At 44.9% G+C, this 19673-nt stretch overlaps 1 protein-coding gene across 3 annotated transcripts in view; it reads left to right on the forward strand.

The window, feature by feature from the left end:
• LOC148645261 (adenylate cyclase type 9-like) overlaps positions 1–19673 on the forward strand; it is a 65769-nt gene that overhangs the window by 28840 nt on the left and 17256 nt on the right. For all 3 annotated transcript variants that reach the window (XR_015928561.1, XM_088613152.1, XM_088613153.1), the window contains 3 exons: positions 13030–13217; positions 14372–14479; positions 18087–18307. Coding sequence is in view for 2 of the 3 variants with exons in the window: in XM_088613152.1 (XP_088469278.1) it covers positions 13030–13217; positions 14372–14479; positions 18087–18307 (517 nt within the window). In the remaining variant the exon portion in view is untranslated. The remainder of the gene's footprint in view (positions 1–13029; positions 13218–14371; positions 14480–18086; positions 18308–19673) is intronic.

Below are 19673 nucleotides of genomic sequence, written 5' to 3' on the forward strand. Positions count from 1 at the left end.
AGGAACTTTATACACAGCCAGGTCTTAATGCAGGAAGGAGAAGCCACACCGATTGTAAACACTGGGTGCCCCCAAGCTGTAGTGGGTGAAGCTGCCTGAATTTGAGTTCAAGGCATGAATATCTCCAATTGTAATGGAAGAGAGCTTTGGGCAAGCTTAGTTACACACCTCCTTCAAAGATCTTTGCTCCTTCACTGATGTTTAGCGAAATCATCCTGTCGGTGATGCATGGGGGAAAAAAAGCCGAGAAGCTTTCGGACAGCCCAAAGAGATACTGGTAGTTTAATCAGCCCTGGCGGGAGTGTGTGTGCCCTGCGATGAATTGGCGTCCCATCCAGGGTGTACCCTGCCTTGCTAGCCAGGATAGGCTCAAGCTGCCCTGTGACCCTGAGTGGGAAGAAGCGGCTTTAGAAAATGGATGTTAGTGGAGAACACTGTCTGGCAGCCAAGAGTGTTTGTAAGATCTGACTTTTTCTTAATAACTGCGAAAACCATTACAGTCATTTTAATCTTGTGTCAAGCTGGACATACTTTGTTGCAGTGAGTTGCTTTCTGACTGTAGCGTTGGTGGTCCCTGTTACACTGGACTGAGTCCGTTTCTCAGAACTCGCTGTGGATTGTGTGGTAAACATTGACTAAGAATACTGAAGCGTCTTGGCTCTTCAAAGTATCTTTAAGAAAAACAAAACTTTTTAGTCTCTGGGGAAAACTCCGGGTCCAGCTTGTCGTTGTTTGGTATCTGTTTTTTTTTTTGCCTTAAATGGCAGAGTACCCGTCTTGCTTGTTTAGTTTCCTCTCATAAAATATTTTCTTTTTTAAAAAAAAAATTGACGGGAAAAAGCTTTGTGCCAAAACTGTTCTATATTTAGAACAGGAGAGGTTTTCTTTTCATTCTAAGTATTTAAATTAGCCAGAGAAAATGTACCTGCTTCTCTCTCCGAGTGTATATTAGGCACCTTTGTATCGCGTGAGCAGACCAGTGTTGGCTTGTCAGAGGAGTTTCCAGATCATGTCAAAGCTTAGGCCTTGTTCCTGCAGATTCACATTCACGGGGGTGAAGGGGCTGTCACCCGTGGCAGTCTCTATAAATACATTCGGGTAAGGTAAAAATAAATAAATAATATAGCAGCGAAAAACATAGCGCTTGAATTTCACATACGAGAAACAAAATAATTCTAGTGCTTGAGGTGTCCATTTTATTACCCCTTCTCTGATTGCTAAACTCTTAATGAACGTGTTGCTTTGTGTCTGTGCTCTGTATGTAGACTGTTGCCAAAGTAATGGGCAGCGGATCTTCTTCCAAGAGCCTTTCTAAAGGCAAGCCGGCTTGTTTCAGGATAGTTGGGGAAGCAGCAAGCTTAGTTACACACCTGCTTGAAAACCCTTTTGCTCCTTCACTGCTGACAGAAACACAAGCCACAAGTTAAATGTTCTGTCTTAAAAAGAAAAATCAAAGCACTTTACAGCCCCAGCGATCTCTTTTTTAGAAGCTAAACCCTGTAACACACTGGCTCCTATAAAAGGCATGAGGTGCTTCTAAATGTTTTGTGTGGCCATGTAGTATCTTGTGTGCCAGCATAGTAGAATTTGGACAAATAGTTTGTAAACATGACAATGACATTATGGGCAGCATGAGGTGCAATAGCATGTCATGTGATTTACATTAAAGGGGAGAAACTGTGAAATCAAAAGGTCCGACTTTTCCGATTCAATGTTTAAGAGACTGAAAAAGTACAAAGGTGTACAGTACGTACTCTCCATTTGCGCGCAACAGATTTGCTTAGCTTACGTTTTCAGAGGTGGGACATTGTTGATAAGTGACCATTCTAGGTGATCATTCTCCAACAGAATAACTGGGTTTTGCTGAGTCAGTCTCCTCAGCATTGCCATAGTGGCCACTTACGAGCTTGAGCGCCTAGAGAGTTTCACTCTGAGTTCGCCGATGCGTGGCTCATGGTGTGAACACGTCTTGCAAAGGACAGATGCACATTCCTTCTGTGCTGGGGCAGGTGTTTCAGTGCTGAGCCAAGCTGAGTCATGGCCGACGAGTTGGAAAAAGCTAAACAAAAGGCAGTCATGAATATGTAAAATCATGAAGCTTGCTAGAAACGGCCGGTTGAACGTGCTGATCTGCTAATGTTCTTGGCAGGAGAGCTGTGTTTGGTGAAGAGGCATGAAAACTGCCCGAGTTGTGGCTGAAAATGTTTTTAATCTACAAGCCTTAATGAAATGGAGCCTTTCCATAGCTGACCTGATAGGCCCTCGCATTGCGCCCAGGTTTCTTGACTCTGCAGGTGGGGTAGCTGCTCGTTTGTCAGTAATGAAAATAACGAGGGGAGACCATTGTGGGGCGTGCTGAAGGCATGCATACTGTTATCTGTGTGGCTCAGGATTGTAGCTCTCGTGCTTGTCGTGTTCACTCCCTCTGCAGTCACGAATGAATCATTTTTCGAAGAATAGACGTGCCATGTTCAATTGCAGGGCTGCACTTTTTGCCGTTCTGGAAGTCTGGCATGTCAAGCCTGACAGGACATTCATCTAGGGAAAATGCAGGGTATGGTAAGTGAAGTACCAGCATTAAGCCAGGGCAATTTAGGTAGCAAATCCCAGGAGCCATTGCAAACTACAATATGCTTTCATCTTGGCGAGTATTTTCACATCTTTATTAGGTTGGGATAGGGTTTTTTCCCTGGTGAGAGTTTGGGCACATCTGACAAGCCATGCTGTTCGCGCCCTGTTCATTTAGTGGCATTATGGGAACAGCATTACCACCTTGTGTTCAGCTCACAGAAGCTAAGGAAGATGGGGTCAGGTCAGAACTGGGAGGGGAGAATGGCAGGGTAGGACCAGGTCACTGCTGCACGCGGTGTTGATGGACCACTTGCTGGAGGTGGTACTGTTTCCCCAAGTACCGGTGCCCGACTGTGATGGTCAGGGGTGCTGTGCCATCCTCCATGTGAAATGTGAAACACAGGTCCAGATTCCGTCTTTAAAGGTCCTCCGCTGCCGTTTGGCACTGCTGTCCTGGTTAAACTCTTGTGCGATCGGGCCTTCCTAAAGTTGCTGCAGCGGTTTCTCGCTTCTCCCCTGCATCTGCTGTGGTTGTGGTGCTACCACACACCGCCCAGGTGGGGGCATATGAGTGGCGGATGATGATGAATCCCCCCTCCTCCTATAGATCACTTGTGATACTTTGAGCTGAAAAGCCCCTCTTATTCAGAATCGGTGACTGATTTATTTCTGACGTGCTTCATATCAATGGGTGCTGACTTATTGTGTCTTCCCAAGGCCAGTCTGTGCATTGTTGTCTTACCATGTAGGCTGGGCATTTAAGTCGGAGCCCACTATTAAAAAAAAAAACAGCTTGTAAAAACGATTAACCTTGGTTGTAATGAATTACTGCTGGTGTTTAACTCTGTTTTTCCCCTCATAGTGTAGGGCTTGGGGATTGTCAGGAAAGGCAGTTATCCATGTCTCTTTATTTCAGTTTTTGTAGCATATGAATGCGCAAGTATGCCCTAATCGGTGTAATTCTTCTGCCCTCGAATTTAAAATCCTAACTCTTCGTGCTTCGAGAAAACGAGTCTTAAAAAGCCAAATTAAAGGAACTGTGATTGAGCAAGTAAATGAAATCTGTTTTTCACCATGGCGTGATGCTGATCCTTTTCCTCTGTGCACTTTCACAGGCTTTTCTATTTCCAGACTTAACACATTGACCTGGCAGTAGAAAAGGAAAGGGGCACCTTGTGTTTCTCCGGTGCAGAACGGTTCGTGCATACCGAGCTCTTGACCAGATGTCCCCTAGCCCTGATGTGGTCAGAAAGAGGATATAAAGTGTTAGTATCAGTCTCATAGTCTGGAGGGGTCAAAAAGTGCTGCTAAATTAATTTTTTTCCCCGTTTCCAGCCGCTAATGTGTTATTTCAGTTATTGAATTTCCCCTGTGGACTTTTAAAAGGTACGCTTATTGTACTAAACACTGGTTAATGTGGGAATGATTTTCTGTAGGATTTTTTAAGCGGCATCTCACTGTAGTCCAGATCTCCAAAACCAGGCAGATACGGGCATTTAGGTGAGGGCGAACAAAGAGTGAACAACTTAAGTGCGCTGAAAGAAAATCACAGTACGTTGAAGAATACAGCTATTTAATTAGTGGGAATTATTACCCATCCAAGGCAAATTAGATGCTGAGCAGTGCTGAATGTACACTATTTGGTTTCCTGGAGTAATTGAGCATGCCAGTCTTCAACTAGTCCACCAAAGGTGAAGTATTCTCTGATGAAGTCTTGCAGAATCGGCAGAATCCCACATGTACAATTTACACATAAGCATACTTTTATTCTGACATTTATGTATCACAGATATGCATTCATCTGCGCATATATATATATATTTTCTTCCGTGCTTTCATGTCACTCCATATCTCTGACAGCTTTCTGGAAGGAAGGAAGATTCGAGTGCTGACGATTGGGAGCCTGAGCCTTTTTCAGTGCACCTTTTTCTTCAGAGATGCTTGTTTTTCAGGAGCTCAAGGCAACTGCTGGATATTCTGCCTGCAAGCAGAGCTGTGGCTAAACCTGCCCCCATTAAGGCAGTGTCAGGAAGCCATAAATCAAACCAAAAGAAGTCCTGATGGGGCAAATCACCACTAAATGAGAAGTCTGAGCAAACAATTGTTACAGTTCCCTTAGGTCTAGAACGTGCCCTTACATTAGGAGGGCAAAGGATGAATGCAGCTATTCATTCGGCTATCAATGAACAGAGTGAACAGTAGATGAACAGAGATTGTAACATATGGTGTGAAAAGAGGAAGAATGTGTGAGAAACATCCCAGTTTTCTCAGCCAATTGCTCTCTGTGTTTTGGTGCATACGTCTGCATTTTAGTACATGTTTCATCATTAAGTGATTCTAGAAAGAATGCCCTATGTTGTAATGATTTTTTATTGTGAAACTCATCTTTCTTCATTCAAGTTTTTGTCCTCTTGTCATCAGACGCCAGTGATTAGATGGCTACAGAATGCACTTTGTTCTTTGTGTAGTGTTGAAGAAGGGTAATTGAGGACATAGAGCGCCACTTTTCAGTCAGTCTCTCATGCAGTTCAATGACTTGAATTTTAAGAACTGCTGTAAAGGGGACAGAGTTGTTAAATTATTTCAACACAGTTTTGGATGATTAAGTTGTCACGCGTTTTAAGGGAGTACATGGAAACAACAAAATGTTAAACCATAATTTTGGCTTTTGACTTTTAAAGCATGATTCAGTTTGCTCTTAATTGCAAATAAAATTCGATATGGACTAGTAAGACAAAGTCTTGAATTGCTTTAGGTGTTAACAAGGTTCATTATAATAGACTTGGTAAAATATATATCCAAATGAATTGAATACCATAAACACAGGCTAAATCCAACATAACAATATTTTAGCCTGGGAAATAATGAATACTGAGTTGCAGATCTAAGTATTGGCATTCCTGTATTTTGTATTTTGCTTCAGTCCTTGAAGTAGGGAGTGTTTTAAAGTCTCTTATAGCGGTTGAGAAGGCAAACTGCTTATACTGTGAAAAGGAAAGAACCATAAACTGAGAACAATCTATAGCAGGGTTGTGGGCCAGTGTTCAGGTCTCTTCATTCTCAACTGCTTTTGATTCAGGTGTTTTTCCATCACAATATAGGAGGATTATACTCTACAAACAGCTGCCTGAGTCAGACCTGACCGAGTTACCGGATAAAGTCTGCATGAGTCACACAGTTGTAGTTTTCCTTGATGCATATCTGCAGTCTATTAGTGTCGTTGTTTCTCTCTTTCCAGGCATCTCTCATAGAAGAATCTGTAGCTGTTCCCATTCACTGCAGGGAACTTGTGCGTCTAGAGCTGATTGAAGTGTGAAATGTGCAGGCTTGGGAGAGGTGGTTAACTCTCTGTTGGACCCAGAACGATCCCCCTTGGGAATTCTGTTGTGTCCACGCGGGATAGCCACAGCTTCTGTTTGTTTTGGAACCCAGGCCGGCACCACAGACTTTGGGCAGGGCACTTGATCTCCGGAAGACTCGCACGTCCTGCCGATTCCCCAGGACTCCACCGGGATGTTCCGGGGTGTGAGCGGAGTGCTGGGGAGCCCGCGGCGGTGAGCGCCGTGCAGCAGGTGACGGACTGTCAGTCCCCGGGAGGAGCTGGCTGCTATGGAGCTGTGCTTTTCTAAGGAGCCGTGATTCCCCTGCTGTTGCTGCCGGCATGAGTCCTGAATTAATTACCGGCATCTGCGACGCAGCGAGTCGCCGGCTACCTCCTGCAATTAATATTCACCAGGCGACCCTGCTGCAAAAACCCCCCAGCGCAGCGCAGCACGCAGCCAGGGGGCAGAACGGCAGCTCGCAGTGTTAAAGGGATAGCAGCACCTCACCTCCTAGCAAAACGCTTTCATTAACATTTGGCGCCTGTGAGTGAAACAGGAAGCTTCCCCCCTCGGTTCGCTGTATTTGAAGCAATTGAGGTGCCAGCCTCGTGCCTTGATTCCTCTTGACAGCCTCTCAGAGCGTCGTGACGTTTACCCCCTTCTGCACTCATCTCTGCTGCAAGGGCTCAGCTCTGCGGATTTGCCTGTGATCACAAGCACCTCGGGGAGGCGGGCAGTCCCAACGGCGCATCAGGAAATGTCTTCTTGAGCCTCTGTTAGGAGACTTAAAGAACGGAAATATGTCAAGTTTGGCGGTGCATAGAAATTGAGCAGACGTTCAGATATCTTGTGGCTTCTAAATGAGGTGTGTACATTGCATAACGTCTCTTCAGAGGTGTTAAAGCAAGATCCTAATCTAACTGCTCCCAGATCCAATGGTACTAGTTATAAAAATAGAAGTGTTCACCAGAGAGTTCTGACTAGATTCTGCTTTGGCCTTGCACAACCTGAACTTCCCAAAGTTCATCCTTGGTTCAAATGCCGAGCATCTCTCCTTTCTCCACAAGATCTGTGCCGCACATCAGTGATTGATAATGTCACCGATTTCTCTTCGGATGACTTGGCAATGCTGAGTGTAGATACATTAGCACTTCTACCTTTTAGTTTTTTCGTCATTCTCATCATCCAAACAGGTTGATGGAAAGCTTTTTGTTTTTCCATGACTTCAGGCATTCCAGCTTTCAGGTGCCCTGACTTCTGTTCCAGTCAAAAGACTTTCGGAATGGACTCGTGCCGGCACGGCACCATCTTATTTGTGTGCTTAATTAGGGGATTTTCTTGTCCGAACCTCAAACTCATCTCAAGGGATTCCTTGAGTCTACATCTACCTGTACATCTGTAGTAGCAGTCTGTAGTTGTGCTACCAGTATGCACATGAGTTGGTTGGTTTGGTAGCAGGTGATTCATTCTGATACGAATAGAGTCATCCAAGGTGAAACTTAGCCAGTAGTAGACATACGCTTGCATGCAGCAGAAAAAAAGGCACTATAGAGTTCAGTGTGACTCATACACACTGGTCTCAGTGGACTTTGAACAGACCTGACACTCTCTTAAACTCAAATGGCCTGCTAATGAGTGCTGACTCACTGGCGGAATAACCTTGTCTTTACTTTGGCAAAAGGATCCTTTTTTTTTCTTGTACAAAAGTGAGTTGGAGTGAAATATTATTGGGTAAAATTTGCTAACCTTTACCGATTCAGCCTGTCTCGAGAGTCCTGTTTGTGCCCCGTTGGAAAAACATTCACATATCATTTCCTTTGGGGCCAAAAGAGTCAGACGTGGCATAACGATGCACTTGTTCACACGTCTGTAGCTATCAGGCCACATATGGGCAAGAATTTGCATGTAATGCGATTGCTGATAATGAATGTTTCTTTGTTTAGTGCTGGTTAGGAAAATTGGCATACGAAACTTCAAATGTGAGTACAATCGGCTGCATTGAAACTGAAGACCCAAGGTTCTTCATGTGTTATAAATAAACTTAAATAGTCATTGAGAATGGAACTAGAAAAAGGCTTAATTACACATGGGACTGACCAATGAAGGTGTTTAGAACTTAACATAAGATAACGCATTGGCCACTAGGACCCCAGCTGTAGACCTTAATGAAGAAGAGAAAATTATGAGTTCCCTGAGCCTTAGGTGCCCACATGTGACCCTAGCCCATCCCACAACAGTTCAGTGTGGCTTTGGGCGGCCGGACAACTGTGGCACAACTGTCGCGTTCTCCTCTTGCAGGAAAGTCATGGTAACATGAGCTGCATGAGGACGTGTTGTCCGACGAAACTGTTGTCACGTCAACATGAGCTGATCAGAGTAACACATTAGATACAAAGTGGAGCATATTGTGGATTTGTGACTTGTGGACCCCCAGATCGTGGGCCTATGGTTGATGGACTATTTGGCTCTATCGTCTTGCCAGGTTAAAAATTTCTGGTTGCCCCAGGTGGCAAAGAAACGTGTTTGGACAGTCCGGCCTCACCCATTTAATGGAATTGTTGTTCTGTTGAGAAGCTGGGCATATGAGTTCCTTTCTGCGTTTTGCTTTCTTGGTTTTCACCGTTGACATTCGAGAAGTTAGACCTCACCATCTGTGCCACATCATTCCTCACTAATGCAGTGTTTCAGTGGTTATGCAGCAGTCACCTGAGTGCATGACAGTCTGTCATCAGTGATCAATTGATACAAAAGGGCAACAAAAGCATTCAAAATACAAATGCTCGTCTAAAAACTTCCATGCTTAAGAAATCAGTTTCCTTTGATTTATAATGCTTAATCCTTCCAATATTCAATCAGTAAATTATTTTGGAAGATAACATTACAAAAGCTTGTTCTCTTTACTTTCTAAAGGAGATTGTTCTCTCGAGGAATAGCCAGTTGACACTGTCAAGTTATTTAATTTGCTCCTGGTTGCATGAACTGTAAAAGTGTGTGTTCTGAGAGCCTTTTGTTGTCAGGTGACTATAAATAATAATCACGCAGAACAATCACGATAGGATGTGCTCCAGTTCCTAGTGTCGGTACAAATACAGTAACCACAACTTAATGGCTAATAAGAAAGAAAACCCTCCATAATGATTAATGTTCAGCTTAGGCTGCTGTACATATTCTTCCCTGAATATCTCAAGGTAGAGATTCCAAAATCTGCTCCTACTGACACCAGCATCTTTTAGTTTTTGATGCAGCTGAGCTAACCCCATATTTGCTGTGACGTTTACTGGTGGTAAACATGTTTCATCTAATGGATGGATCAGCCACAGTTTAATTTAATAGACTTTAAAAGTAGTTTTCGGTTCAGAACTTCATAAAATTTACAGGCCATTCAGCCCAACCACCCTGTTTGGTGCTTAGCAGGTTATTGATCCAAGAGTCTCATCAAGCTGGTTCTTAAAGGAAACCAGGGTATTGGCTTCAGCAATGTGGCTGGGTGGCTTGTTTCATACTCCCACAGTTCTTTGGTTAAAGAAGTACCTCCTGTTCTTGGATTTAAATGCACATCCTCTGTTTCCACTTGGCGTTTCTCCTTCATGATTCACTTTTTATTCTGAAGTCCACTCTGTTGACTTTGTCCGTGTCTGTGAGGATTTACAATACTTGTCAGATTCCCTTCCAGTCTTCTCTGTTCGGGACTAAGCAGGTGCCGTTCCTTCAGCCAGGCGGTGCAAGACCTTTAAGCCCCAGGATGCATCTGGTTACTCTTCTCCGGACTGATTCCAGAGCAGCAATATCTATCTGTTCTGAACTGGAACTGTGAAAGATTTTAATTTATATGTAGACATGAAATTTGGACATGTTGTTAATTAGAGATAAAAAAGATGCTATTAAAAAGAGATAAAAGCGTTTAGTTAATTCCATGGTTCAGTTAAGCAACCAAGAGTCAAGAAAGATGGAAAATCAGCAGACAGCGTAGTCAATAGGGTAATAACATTGCAAAGGCCTATGCACAGTGTTTGAAATAACTACTAAAATAACTATTTTTATAGATGAAGAGATCAGAAACCCGTAAACAGTTCTGACAATTTGTCTCCTCAGAGATAGGTGAGGATTCCATGCACTGGAGAACCCCAATGTGGCTTGTAAGCAGATGTTCAGTACAGGCCAGAAGTCTTGTTTACCTTCAAACCACTACCTGCAGTCGCCCCATTACCGTGAAAAACAAAAATAAACTTATTTTTCCAAAAGCATCCAAGACGTCCATTGCAGCACTGGAAAGGGAAATGATTATCTTTTAAAGTCGGGTAATGCTTTGTTGAAATATGTTTGAAACCTCCCTGTAAATATAAAATATTTTGCTATCAAACAACCTTATCTCCAACATAGTTTTCTTGGCTGCCCATCAGAAACGATTGCTGGTGAAAGTTTTTGTAAACTGCAACATCGCCATCTAGTGACGTGGAGGGGAAGCTGGTCAGCTCCTCCTAACAGCTGGGGGGTCTCCACGCGATGAATATCGGTAACCACTCTCTGAAGACTGATAAAGCCTGTATGTTAATGATTTAAGCGAGTAATATGTTAGGTTAATGGTACATAAAGCTAGGTCACCAGTTGCATAATTTCATAAATGACTTAATTTGAATTGAGACCCCCAAGACCATACTGCTGCCTAAACGACACTGGCAGAGAGAGGGATTTCGCGAAGATCTAATGTTCACCTGTTGCTGTGCCTTGTGCATCTACGGTTCTTTTGCACTTTTTGTGTAACTTTACAGGGGACCGGTCAGAGGACCTGTTGCCATTCGGTAAGAAACACTGGAGGAGTGGGGAAGAGGTTGTTTGTAAAGACTGTCATCGGTCATCAGCTAGAAAAATGGGTTAAGACCGAGTTGCACGCTACTGGTGAAACAGGATTCATTGGAAGCCCAGAAAGTCCCAAAAAGTGGATAACTGCACCCGATGGGGCTGGACTGAAGGTGCTGGTATTGCAGCCAATTTCAAAGCACAGTGGTAAGGTCTGTGAGGGCTAGGATCGAAATTCCAGGGTGGAACCGAGCAGCCGGTTGTGCAATTTAGATGCACGACAAGCGCTGCTCCATTATTGGGGAGTGCTTAGCCAAAACATGGGCGAAGGAGAGCTTACGTTATTACCTGCTGTGTGTTGTCAGTGTACACCTGAGACGGCTCATAGAGCTTTGAGCTGTCTGTCTAAGGCTGGGTTACAGCCAGCATCCTCCTTTAACTGTCATTGCAAGCTTTTGATTATCTGATTCCTCACTGACCTGGAGTATACAATTAGTTCATGAAATCCCATTCCCAACACCTGTTCTCGGTGAGGTGAGACCCGAGAGGGATGAACACCGATCTGATTTGTGGTATTGCCTTATCAGAAGGTGGAAGAAGTGTGTTGGAAACAGACAATGTAATGCAGGCCAAACAATCCTGTTTACCTTCAAAGCATGGCCCGCTATCACCCTCGTAACCACATAATATCAAAATAAACTTTCCTATTTTGCCAAAAGCATCCGTGATCTCCCAGCAGCACCATGAAGGAAGTGGCTTCGTTAAAGAGGTATTCACTTTTGGTGAAATAGTTTTGAAACTTCCATGTGTATAGTCCATATCTCGCCATCAAAAAACTGCATCTATGCCCAGGAGGGTGGCCAACCAGAACTATTGTAGATTAACATTGGTCTAAATGGCAATAGGGCCATCTAGTGGCTTGGAGGAAAGTTTGTATTCTCCTTTTATAATCTGGTCATAAAAAACCTTTCATAATGTATTCGGTTACTTGAATTCTAGGTTTTAAACTTAAATTCAGGCTGATGGACAGTTTTACGATCGAGAACGGTCTTTTTCAAATCAAGCACTTGTGGAATGTGTATGAATCATATGAAAGTATGATTCATTTAAATGGTACCTCTTTAAGGAAACTGCCTTACTATAAGTAAATGGGAGATGGATTTAAGATGATAAAATGCAGACTCTAGGCCAGACAAGTTATTTTATTCCAGGGACTCAGAGAGCAGGATTATTATAATATTGGAGTATTAGATCATTGGAGTGAATTAATTAAAGTGTCATACCTGCTATATACTGGCTTGAAAATAATTATTTGAAAAATCGGATTCTTGCAAAACTGTCTTTGTGGACTTTTTTCACTGGCACACTTGTGCTCCAGGGCAACACCAATGAAGTTGGGTCATTCCAGAAGAACTTTATCCAAATGCCCACTTTTAAAGAATGTCCACCTGTAAACGCACTCTATACTAGCTGTAAAAATCAACTGTCAAAGGAATAGAGTGCAGTGAAAAACAGGTTTCCCGATCAATAATCCTCCCATCGGTGTGCGAGATGTTTCTGTGATGAGATTTTACACCGGAATTCTGATTTAAAGGAAAATGGTCCTGACTATTTTAACCTGTTTCTTCTGACAAAGTTTAAGAACTCAGGATCTCAAAGGGATTCCTTTCCTGTAGGTGCTTTCATGTGAGAGTGTCAAATATTGAAACAGACTGCTATGCATTTGACTGATACGCATGAGTTTTTTCAAGTTTATTTTCTGTTTTTTTTAATTTGCTCATATAAACCAAGGTGTTGCGGTCTTCTGTACGGAACGGTGGCGACAATTGATCTCATTCCCTGTCCGGCTGCAGACATCCTAGGGGGATTCATATTTGCCCCCTCTATAAGAAGCTCAGTTCGCCGCACACTGTTCCCGCTGTGGTTCTCCACACTGCAGTCACCATCGTATCTCTGACGGGCTGTTTACTGGGCCACCCTGCTGTTTCTGCAGGTGACCTCAAACACCCAAGTGAGCGATCACCCCGCTCAGAAGAGCATCTTCTATAAAGCTGTGCCACTGCCCTTCCTGTGCAGCAGCGCATCAGACCCGCAGTGTTACTGCACTACTGAGAAAATGTGTAAATGAGCCGAGCTGCTTTTGTCAAATTTGTTGAGGCTGTCTAGAAAGTCACCCACCTTTTCGCTGCTCTCTTTTATATTGCCCTAAGCGATCTAGTGTGTAATAAATGGCTCTGTGGTTCCCGCAGAGATGCTGTGCCCTGGCTTACAGGCCATCGCAGAGGTCCTGCCCGCAGCTCGGCTCCTGACGCTCCTGTTTGTCCCCATGTGTTTTCAGGGCTGAAGACCTACCTGATCTCGGGCCAGCGGGTGGAGCACTCTCAGTGCAGCTGCTCCCAGCTGGGCCTGACCGGGCCGGACCCCGGGGATGGGCCGGCGGCGGCTCCCCGGGCGCAGTCCCCCGACGCCACCCCTGCCGCCGGGCCGGACAGCGGGCTCGCCCACTGCCAGGCCGACAGAGCCAAGGTCGGTCCGCGCACACGCGGCGCAAAACTGAAGACGGGTTCTGTGGCGTGTATATATATATGGCATAAATAGCACACATCCAGTCATCTCTTTTCTAATCGCTTTAGCCTATCCCAGCAAGCGACAGGCGCAAGACTGGATGGGATGCCAGTCCATCGATGGGCAGGGTAGACCCTGGATGAGACGCCAGTCTATTGCAGGGTTCACACAGACGCACACATTCACACCAGGGCCAATTTGTCTAGAAGCCAGTTAAGCTACCAGCATGTGTTTGGACCGTGGAAGGACACTCGAGGAAACCCAAGCCAACTTGGGGAGAACATGCAAACTCCACGCAGACAGCGCCCCAAGAGTTGAACCCAGGGCCCTCAATGCTATGAGGCAGCCAGGCTAACTACTGTGGCAAATGCACTCGTATTACACACATTAAACCACATAATGTAACAGCTGTTTCTTTAACTTGGGTTATGCCTTTTCACCTTACAAATGCTACAGGGACATAGTAAACAGAAGTGTTGTCTGCCAGGTGATTATCTATCAATGATGGTAGCATATCCATGTATTTCTTGTTTTGGGTGATTGCTAGGTTTGCTGGAAATGCTGAGTTTTGGCACACAGCAATAAAAAAAAAAACTCTTTTGAATACCCAAAATGTTCATGTTTTTTCTCTCCATATAATGAAAACCAGCAATTAACTGGGTAGATCCATCTAATGAGAGTCTCTTCTCCAGCACCCCCTACCTCTCTCAGACTGGGGACTTGTCATTAATGCTCTTCATTATAGCTTGAGAGGAGGCATTTACTGGCCTCAGTGGGTAGGGCACTATTGCCAGTTCAAACAGGGTTGATCGCGTCTCTAATGAGCTGTCATACAGACAGGAGTCATTTAATTGCCGTCTCTGAGTCATTTGGAGCCCTGCCTGCGACTTGAATGTGTTTCTCACACATTAGAATAAGCAAAGTCATAGCTGAAAAATGAAGAAAAACAGTATTATATAAATTGAAGTTGCATGGAACTTTATTTGAACAAATTTGTAATACTTTGAGACATGGTATTAGTTTATTGCTTGGCAGTATTTAAATATAAACTGGAACAAGTGTTGCTTTCAGCATGGAGGGGGTTGGAGTAGGTTAATATTCTGCCTGTGTTGCAGGTACCCTGCCCATCATGCAGTGTGGTGCTGATCCCCAGCTCTGAGCTCCCTGTGGAAGATGGTACCGTGCAGAACGGCTGCCAGGAGGAACACAAAAATAACGCCAAGGTAGGCCCCAGATGCAATCTCCGTTGAGTCCATGAATGTACCATCCCATTAACATAGCATGTCTGAATCTGAGGAAGCTGTTCTGTTATCCTCTTCAATAACATGGCAGGTTTGCTTGTTCCATACTCTCACTCCCCTTTGTGTATCGGAGTGCCTGCTGTGCATCTGGTTTTCTCAGTTTTAAGTGTAACTAGGTTATGTACTGCAACCAGACACGTTTTTCAGATGAAAACCAGTGACAAAGGAAAGCAGCATTCAAATGCAGCCGCGTATTCAATTCATTTGAAAAAAAAATCTGTTCCTTACACAGCGATGCCTTGATTACCCATACCATGAGCATAATCAAGTGCTGGGGAGTCTTCTAAACTATAATGACCCAGCATCTCCGAAATGCTTGTGAATAGGTGGTATAAAACACACTCAGCACATCAAACGTTAAGTGGGTGGTGAAGCTCTTCACTTACAGTATATTACATTGCTAATCATAGCCTTAATGAGAAGGAATGTTTAATACGTCTGGCACAGGATAAGAAGAGTCGTGCCATGTCCCTCAGTAAGCACCAGTCCCTACCACAGCTCCTGTGAGGGGCAGAGACCTTACCACTGGTGTTAAAGGTGACTATGCAAAACATTGACCTTGGTTTGCCTCCGCAAGCCTTGTGCGATGCATTGGAGAGACACGATTTGGATCCTTGGATGATGACTGAGGTGTTTTAGAAATTCTTCAGCCATTGTTTTATTTGCTACAACTTCTTACACTTCAGTCATAAACTCTTTTCCATTTTTAGTGCTCACACAGGAAACTGAAAACAATCTGTGATTTTATTGAGTTCACCAGGCCTGGGAATGAACCCCACACATGTAAAATAACAGGCAGCCAGCGTTACATTATGCTTGGCGACTCCTGGGCACTGCCAGCAAGTGGCATGGCCTGAATTCTAACTGGCAGACTCCAGGCACAAGGCTGTTTTTACTGCGGCTCACCCTGGATGAGTGAGGCCGTCCTGCACTCCTGAGTCAGCAGCTGAGAGGCCCAGCCCTGACCTGATTATGTTTTCATTTGACTTGATGACGGCGTTTTTTTTTTTAAACTGACGAGCTGAAAAAAAGCTGTAAGTCGCTGGCCATTCTTTTAATTGCTGCAGATACAGGTGTATAGAGGCAGAATGCATGTCTGTAATGTGGGTTCACACCAGGTGGAAACTCCAAGAGGGAAACTCAGCACAGTGTCCTGCTACTCCTTCTGCTAAAGGCAATATACAGAAAAACGCCACACGACCTCTCGGACATTGCAGTCTGGCAATCTGGCATGAAGCGTATGTTTACTGTACAGCCAGTCCCATTTGCAGTGGCTCATCACAAAGAAGTCTTAAAACCCCCCTGGATGAGTCACAGCCCAGCCAATCTGGGCAGATGGGGCAGCTCCCAGCAGTTCCCCGCCACCGCCAGGCGGGACACGGGTTCGTCTGAGCACACGCCCGCTGAACACTTGGGTGCAGAGCCAATTGACACGCGTTTATCCTGCAACTAGAATTGTCCTTTCTGTGTAATATGGATTTTAATTACACTCTGTGGTAAAACTGTCAGTAATCCCATTACCAAAACCCCAGTGAAGATATGATACTTTGCTCATATCTCAGAAAAAGTGCTCCTGGGAATTCAGCGCTATAAAACCCAAGATATGATTGCCTCTACTGGTGGCGATTCTCATGTGTTTCTCTGGAACTCATCCTCAGCACTAAGCGGGGCATTGCTGTAAATATGAATGTTTTTTCTCTAGAGCTGAATTCCTGTTTGTTAGGCTGGGAAGCCATCTGACAGGCAAGACCAATCGTTTGATTAAGACATGGCATTCTTATTGGCTATAAATGGGGGAAAAAAGTTTCATTTTAATTTGCTCCGTTTGATACGGTATATTTATGTAACCGCTGATCAAAGCAGAGTGAAATCTACTTGGCAAAATGTGAAACTGCTTCAGAAAATGGCCCAGGTACTAAACTATCGTTTAGTGGCCGCTGTAAATGTCTGGTGTTTTTGTGAATGGCATCTCATTATCTAACTCGGCACATGAGAAGAAATTCTAGAATCCTGAGCTGTCTGTGTCAATCCTAAATAAACACAGACATAAGTGCATGACATTATAAGGCAGTGGTTGCTGAAATAGATCTCGATAGTAATGTGAATTGTATTCAATATAAATCAGAAACATACTGGAGATTTATTTGATAATGATCCAAAAATTATATGGTAGCATCACTGTGTTGTATATTTGCTTTGAGTTCAGGTATGTGTTTGAGGCATCCTGATCAGTTTCAAAAGCTTGAGCCTCTCTTTATCTATACAGTCGACCATCAGGGACAGGCCGAGACAGTTTGCAGTACTAACAAGGATGCAGATGTGCTAAGAAGCGCACCAAAGAGAGGCAGATTGTAGCAGAGGGAATAGGACTTAAGAACAAGTGTTTGACAAGAAAAATTACTTCTCTTTACTCCTCTCAAATGAGCACTCTGTAGATGAAGAGTTTAACAAATGCACTTTTTACAAATTAAGAAGGAGTCTATAAAAATTGGCTGCAGTACGAATGAGGATACCAGCAGTTTAAGGTTAGTTTGAGCTGAGAAATAGCTTAAAGAACAGGATGGAAATAACTGTAAAGCTCCTAAGTAGGAATAACACTTACACATCTGATTTCTAAATGAGGTGAAGTCATCTGTCCATCCATTACCTACCTATTTAATCCGAATCAGGACTGCAGGGGAGCCACAGCCCTTCCTGGAAAGCAACAGGTGCAAGGCAGGGTGCACCCTGGACAGGACACCAGTCCATCACAGGGCAGGCGCACACACTCACACCAGGGCCAGTCCATCACAGGGCAGACGCACACACACTCACACCAGGGCCAGTCCATCACAGGGCAGACGCACACACACTCACACCAGGGCCAGTCCATCACAGGGCAGACGCACACACACTCACACCAGGGCCAGTCCATCACAGGGCAGACGCACACACACACTCACACCAGGGCCAGTCCATCACAGGGCAGACGCGCACACACTCAGACCAGGGCCAGTCCATCACAGACACACACACACTCACACCAGGGCCAGTCCATCACAGGCCAGACACACACACACTCACACCAGGGCCAGTCCATCACAGGCCAGACACACACACACTCACACCAGGGCCAGTCCATCACAGGCCAGACACACACACACTCACACCAGGGCCAGTCCATCACAGGGCAGACACACACACACTCACACCAGGGCCAGTCCATCACAGGCCAGACGCACACACACTCACACCAGGGGCCAGTTGGCCCAGAACCCAGTCAAGTTACCAGTTTGCCTTTGGACTGTGGGAGGAAATCGGAGCACCCGGAGGAAACCCACAGGAACACAGGGAGAACATAGAAACTCCACTCAGATGGCGTCCCAAGTCCAGGATTGTACTCAGGGCCCCAGTTTCGTGAGGCAGCAAAGCTAACCATTGGCCACCATGAGTGTATGTTTCTCTGTACTATACTATACTTTATAGTACAGGGCTCTCTGTATTATAAAGCCCCCATGGACCATGTGCACATTTTTTTTCCCCTGCTCAGGTTCCCTCAGGACGGGGCCCCAAAGCGCAGAACGGCCTGCTGAGCCCCCCCGCGGACGACAAGATGACCAACAGCCAGACGTCTCTGTGCGAGATGCTGCAGGAGAAGGAGAAGAAGTGGGGGGGGGTCAGCATGGACCACTCGGCCCTCATTCCGCTGCGCTCCAAGAACTTCCGCGAGCGGAGCGACGCCCACTTTGTGGACGTCATTAAGGAGGACAGGTGGGGGAGCTGCGGAACGCCATAGCACAGCTCCTGGGCTCAGATCCAGAAACACCCCTGGTGGGCATTTTCTGTACTGCAGCAGAGCTCAGGTCTGAGTGGATCCTTGTGTTCAGGATTTTTAATTGGTTAGAATAATATTTCTGTATTAGAGAAGGTGCAGCAGTCAGAAGCTGTGGACTGGATCCACAAGCAGGCAAAAGGTAAGCAGTCAGCCAGGGGATGAGCAAACAGCAGCAGGTGAGCAGGTAAGCAAGGCAGTCTGGAGCTGTCATCCCAGATCCGAGCCGTAATCCGAAATCCGAGGTCGGAACCGGGGGACGCAAGTAAAAGTACCAGGGCACAGTCCGTAGACAGAATTGAGGTAGTCCAACGAAGTTCAAAGCCAAGGAAACTCGGCAGAGCAGTACAAGAGACATCCAGAACATGGGTTGACTGAACGCAGTGGAAGCACAGTGATGAGAATGCCAAAACAAGCAACGAATCACTGTGACTGATCTTCCTAGCATTGCAAAGGCAGGTCTGTAAAGGTCTGTAGCCCTGATCTGAGTGCGAACGGGTGGGACTGGTGTTCCACCGAATCGGGTTGTAGTTGTCTGATTGGCAGGACCACCTGTCGCATTGGTGATCCTAATGGGATTCTGAGCCTTTGGATGATGGCGGCCATGACCGTTAGTGGTCACCACTCAAGGAGTTTTCAGAGTTTTAAATGTTTTTAGGATTGTACAGTTCACTGTATTTGAAGGTTTGCATCCAACTGCTATTTCTTTCCAACTCAGATCCTGGCCGACTAACCCCAGCTGTGCTTCTGGAAATAGTCGGCTGATTCTGAGCTTAAATTTGAGGAATCAAAGTTACAGTCTGCTGACATGACAAGACATCTGGACCATAGACCTTAACCTTGGTGTGGAGTGATCACCTTTATTTTATTGATAGAGACGCTCGGGAGCCACTTTCAGAGGCGACGTTTATGGACTTGAGTGAACTCAGCCAGTACATGAATTGTTTGATTAGAAATAAACAATGGTCAACGATATGATGTTAGATGAACCGTGTAAAATTGAGTGTAATGCAAGTCTAGTTCCAGACAATAGGTAGCACAACGTCATCCCTGTGTATTCGAGCAAGAGCAGTGCCTGCGTCAAGAACATTACATAGATGGCTAGTTGCTTGTAATTAATGTGGACAATTCAACACAGCAGTTTACAAGCCATTACTTTTTTTGTACGTTTTGAGTTAAAGCACCAAAATATATTTTAGATTTATTACAGCTGGTCGGTACAGAGATTGAGTAAGTGGTTTCCTAGCAGCACTGAGGTCCATGTTGCAAAAGAAGGCAAACGCAAGACAAAGGTTGCAGATGTGT

This window comes from Lepisosteus platostomus, chromosome 19 (assembly GCF_059453375.1).
Source record: "Lepisosteus platostomus isolate fLepPlt1 chromosome 19, fLepPlt1.hap1, whole genome shotgun sequence".
NCBI lineage: Eukaryota > Metazoa > Chordata > Actinopteri > Semionotiformes > Lepisosteidae > Lepisosteus > Lepisosteus platostomus.